The 5,702-nt window shown below is 40.6% G+C and overlaps 1 protein-coding gene across 1 annotated transcript in view; it reads right to left on the bottom strand.

Annotated features, from left to right (window-relative positions):
• Positions 1 to 5,702, bottom strand: part of IFNAR1 (interferon alpha and beta receptor subunit 1) — a 20,072-nt gene that overhangs the window by 6,975 nt on the left and 7,395 nt on the right. Inside the window, exons 4-6 of the mRNA XM_006920976.3 lie at positions 3,717 to 3,874; positions 3,491 to 3,632; positions 2,570 to 2,684 (exon numbers count right to left, since the gene is read on the bottom strand). Coding sequence (XP_006921038.1) covers positions 2,570 to 2,684; positions 3,491 to 3,632; positions 3,717 to 3,874 — 415 coding nt within the window. The remainder of the gene's footprint in view (positions 1 to 2,569; positions 2,685 to 3,490; positions 3,633 to 3,716; positions 3,875 to 5,702) is intronic.

Raw genomic sequence — 5,702 nt, 5'->3', positions numbered from 1 at the left:
ATGAGCCAGTTGTTAAACACAGCCACTACTAAAAGTTAAATTGTGCAAACTTACAATAAGTAAATTATATTAAAGGTAATATTCAAAACTCATTTTGTCTCATTTTACATTTTATTACCTATGCTCAAAGCTTTTATGTCTCCTTCAGACATACGGTGGAGACCCCACGTAATGGAGTTACTAGGCATCTCTTCCAACTCCAGGCTCACTGACATCATGTCAGTATCCTGAAAGTGGCCACGGTGGGAGGATTTATATCATGAAAACCGGCAAACACTATAAATAAGGCTTTTCCCATTTGGTGTATGCTAATCATGCACCAGCACAACCATGGGTAAGTGCTATAACAGAGACATACACCAGTGTTTTAACAGCAAGTCTCAACAGAGTATGGGCACCTAATCGAGCCTGGACAGGTCAAGTCAGTTGCTGAGAAACCAACAGCTCAAAGCATCTCGATTTAAGCCTGGAACTATAATAGCTTCCTAACTAGTTGGTCCCCGTCTTTAGTTCACTGAACCACATACAATGCGATCATCTTCACTTTCCTCAAATACAGACCTCATGCTACCCACCCCTCAACACAAAATTCCCAATGGCACCCAAATGCCTACGGGATAGTCCGAGGCTCAGCCTAATGCCATCCCATGCCCCTCTTCCTCTCATTGCTCTCCCATGCCCAAATGCTCTGCTGCTCTCAAGGCAGGTCTTGCCTACCGTGGTAGGCAAGATTCCAAGCAGGCGCCCAGTAGTCCAGCCCCTGGTGCACACATCCTCCCCTTGGGCCTGAACGGACTCGCGAACTCTTGATTAGGTTACATTTCGCAGCAAAGGTGAAGAGATGTTACAAATGAAAGTAAGGTCCCAAATCAGTCGACTATGAGTTACTCAAATGAGACCCCTGGGTGAGCCTGACCTGAGAGGCTCCAGAGGTCAGAGATTCCCTCTTCTGACGCCCTTCAAGAAGCAGGCCACCAGGAGTTCTACAGGTGCAAGAAATGAATTCTGCCAACAAGCACACGAGCTCAGGGGAGGACCCTGAGCCTTGTGTGAGACCACAGCCCTGGCTGACACCTTGACTGCTGCCTTGTAAGACCCTGAGCAGAGGACCCAGCTAAGCCATGCCTAGACTCCTGACCAGAAGTCAGAGAGGTAATAAACGGTGTTTTTTAAGCTGCTAAGTTTGTGGTAGTTTGTTACAGAGCAATAGAAAACTAATACCTCGCCCTTACCCCAGCCTAATTTTAAACCCCTTCACATCCCAAGCTTTGCCTCGTGCTGCCGCCTGGCCTAGGATGCCCTCCTTTGTGCACTTTAAAACATCTGATTCAACAATTAAGGTCTGTTTACATCTCATCTCCTTCCAAATGGATTCCCTTCAGCCCCATCCAACATTGTATTTTCGATTTCTATAACCCTTATAATTTGTATACCACTCCTTGGTCCTAAATTACACTTAAGTCAGCTAACTGCTTTAGATTTCTAGAACGTGTTATATTCTGCTGTATCTTTACAATTTCTTCAGTGCTTTTTACAGTGTGGCAAGTAACCCCCAAAAACGTAGAGACCAGCCATCAGAAACCCCATCCCTCTCTAGTCTGTAGCCCTATTATTTCACATACTTCTGAAAATGAAGCATACACAGATTACTGCAGCTTCCTGATCAGTCTGTGAGATTATATATATACTGAGGGGCACATATACACACAAAGGAGTTTCCATTATACAAACTCTTTTGGTTTAAAACTAACACTAAAGGACAGGGCCATCTATCACAGCAGCGTCAGCTTTCCCTCGCCCTCGATTTTTGTCTCTTTCTAGTCTCTTTCTTCTTACTCTTCCTTTCCTGCCTTACCTATACTTGCTTTTGGTCCCTCTATTCCTCGTCCCTTGATATTTCTTTCTTTTTCACCCCTTTTCTCTCATAATTCACCTCCCCTCCCACCTGATTTTCCTCTTCTCTTCTTGTCTATTTATCCCCTACAATTTTCCATCAGTGTAAACTATGGGCAGGTCTCTTCTACTATGTGGTGCTTAGATATCCATATTTGTCTAGTCTCCACTCAACCACACAGAACACAGTTCTTTCCAACTTACTTAAACTCCCACTAAAGTAATCACTAAAAAATTTGTCAAAACCACTTAAATAATAAAATGGGAAGGCTAACTTGAATTGAACGAGTCATAGTGACTGGACTGAAATCATTTCAAGGACTTATGGAAAAAGTGAGTCTGAAGAAAAGACCAGGGTCATACATTAAGCATTCGAGATTGGGGAAATACATACAACTAGCATTTTTTTTTTTTAAATTTTTTTTTTTTTAAAGAGCCCATAAGGACACTAGATATTAGACTATACCCATTTTACAACAAATGAAGAAACTAAGGCCAAAAGAGGTTAAGTGATTAGCTCAATGTCATCCAGTTAGTCACTAGCATAGCGAAAAAATACACCTCTCATCAGTCAACGTGTGTCCAAGGAGTTGCAGGTGGCTGAAGTTGAGTGAAAAGCAGCATAATATACTGGGCAAAATAAACTGCAAGAGGAAATTTATGGATTAGAACTTACTGGAGCCACTGAGCTTGAAAAGTCACGTTTTCATGCGTGTAATTCCACTTAAGAACATAGACCTGATTTTCGGCACTGATTTGTATGTTTTCTGGTGGAGGCAGTTTATTTTCAACTGGAAGACAAAGAATATACAAAAGAGCATATATATTTACTCTAGTGACAGAGTATGTGGTAAGAATTTTTAACAGCATGGGCAAGAAGAGGCTTTCATTTTATCATTATGAGGTAACAGTTAAATAAGTTACAGTGTATATTCATACAATGTAATACCTTACAGCTATTTAAAAGAATGCGATAGACTGACATACAAAGAGATCTTCAATAAATTAGATTAAGTAAGAAAGTTGTAAAATATATCCAACAAGAGCAGTTTTTTTAATTTAAAACACAGAATAACAACAAAAAAACAAAAAAACAAAAAAACTATGTCTGTGTATATGTTGATATAAGTCCTGGAAAAAGTTTGAAAGGAGATACATAAACTGCTAGCAATGCTTATCTCTGATAAACAGAACTGAGGGTAGGAGGCAGGAGAAGAAAACTTTCCTTTAAACCACTCCCTATGGTTTGATTTAAAAAAACAAAGCTTATTAAATTTATAATTAAGGTAATAAACAAATTTAAGCTCCTATCAGTGACTTTAATTGTTGGCAAGATGTCACTGATTAAATATATCAAGATGCTTTCATATTTTAATGTTTCACTTATAAAGGTAGAATTTTTGGAAGACTATTCTTCTAGCAACTGTCTCCTCTTTTTTGTGGATTCTGAAGAAAATTTTTTGCTTATGTATGTGCTTTTGTTTTAATATCTATTAAACCATCGTATAAATTTCAGCAACTATGCAAAAAATGCCAAAATTAATAGACTGCCTATCTGTATACAGCTATTGAATCTAAAGCAAAACTTCCTCCTTACCTGTAGTATTTACACAATACGCTGGACTATAAAAAGCAACTTTTCTCTGTGAACGTAGTCCTGCTTTAACTTTTAAACAGTAAGTTGTCTCTGGTGAGAGTTTATTAATTTTACTTCCGGGAATAACAATTTCAGTCCTGTCCTTTAAAAAAGTACAAAGTCAAATTTTAGAATTAATTCACACTGTTTTTCTCTCATAGCAAACAAAGGTAAAAATAATGCTTACTTCTACACTTGAAGACTTTTTCCAGATGACTACGCTGTATATAAAGCTTGTACTAGCCATGGCCCACATGGTACTGTTTTTTGTTCCAGGAGGAGAGATGTTTACTATTATTGCCTTATCTTCAGGATCTAAATGTACTTCTGGAGGACCAATGTGAGCTGCAAAAATCAAAACATTTACTATATAACCTCATTAATACAACACCGAAACATTCATTCAACAAATAATTCTGATTGCTTAATATGTGCCTGACATAATAAAGCAGAGGCAGTCCCTTGTTAATGGAAATATGGCAAAAAAAAAAAGCAAGCCCAAACAAATACATATAACGTCATGTGTGCTATAAGGAAAAATGAAGTACTCTAAAGGGACGGAGAATGGTAACAAGAGCTGATTAGTTAAGCCAGTCAAGAAAAGCCTCTCTGAGACACCTGAGCTGAGACCGCACTCAAATGTGGGAGAATGTCATGCAAATACCCAGGGGAAAAGTAGGTACTCCAGGCTGGGCCTGCACCAAGTGCAGGGCCCCTAAGACGGGAAGGTGCTCGCCATTTCCAAGAGACAACAGGGGGGCTCGAATGTCTGAGAGGTAGAAAATGAGATGTGAGAGGTAGTTAGCCAGGTAATAACTTGAAGGCTGAGACTGGAGGAGTGCCATAGTATGATCACCCCGATTTACCTACGAGGGAGCAGGGAGACCAGAAGTAGCTATTGCAATAGCTCGAATGACAAAAATGGCTTGATGAAGGCTCGCAGCAGGAGTGGAAGTGACAAGGGGTTGGATTCAGGATATACTCTGAAGGTTGATCGTTCACAATATGTTGACAGATTAAATGCAGGACGTGAGGAAAAGAGACGTTAAAGACGATGCCAAGGCGCTTGGCCTGAGCAAACAGATAGGTGGTGTCATTAACAGAGATGGAAACGCTGCAGGAAGAGCTGGTTTCCAGGGGAAAGATGAAGAGCTTTATTTGGCCATTCTAAGTTTGAGACGACTTTTAGGGATCTAAGTAGGAATGCTGAAGAGAGCTGAAGAGTGATACAAATCTAAAGGTAAGGGGACGAAAAATGGGGCTGGAGATACCATTTCGGGAGTTAAGAGCATAGAGATGGTGCAGAAAGAGAAGAGGTGAAATGACTGGGCCCTGCGGCAGTTCAACACTGCAGGGTCTGAGAGATGAGGAGAAACTGGCCAAGGCGTGGCCGACGAGCAGGAGAGCCAGAAAGAGCAGTGCCCTAGAGATCCAGGGATGGAAGTGTTTCACAAAAAGGGAGGGACGACCATGTCGATGCCACAGAAAAATGGAGCCAGAAGATGACTGGGAACACAACTGGCATCATGCAGGTCGCTGGTGACCTGGACAAGAGCGGCTTGGGTGTCATGATGAGGAACGAAGCTCGAGTGGACAGGGCTGAAGAGGAAGTGGGGGGAGAAGAGGTACAGATAACTCCGAGTTTCGAACAGGGCGGTGGTTCCCAAACTTTCTGGTCTCGGGACCCCTTTACACACTTAAACTGAGGATCTTAAAGAGCTTTTCTTTATCTGGGGTATGTCTTTCAATATTTAGCATATTAAACACTAAAACTGAAAATAACTTAAAGTATTTATAAATTTACTAAAAATAATGATAAACCCATTACATGCTAACAAATGTGTGTTATGAAAAATTAACTCTATTTCCCCAAACCAACCAATCAAAAAAGCTTAGCGAGAAAAGCGGTGCTATTTCACGTTTTGATCAAATCTCTGGAATGTCTGGCTTAATAAAGAAGACACATGTATCTCACACTGACTCCTGTATTCAGTCTCCAAACCACACATCAAACAGTGTCTGGCAAACACCAGCGTACACTCAAGAGAGAATTTAAATGAAAAAGGCAAACGAGTCTTCCGAATTATTATGAAACTGTTTTGGCTTGACCTCCTGAAAGGGTCTTGTGGACTATGCGTTAAGGACCGCTATTACAGGGAAAGCAGAAAAACGA

Source organism: Pteropus alecto, unplaced genomic scaffold (genome assembly GCF_000325575.1).
Source record: "Pteropus alecto unplaced genomic scaffold, ASM32557v1 scaffold3, whole genome shotgun sequence".
Taxonomy (NCBI): Eukaryota; Metazoa; Chordata; class Mammalia; order Chiroptera; family Pteropodidae; genus Pteropus; species Pteropus alecto.
This window is presented reverse-complemented; position numbering and strand designations above follow the sequence as displayed.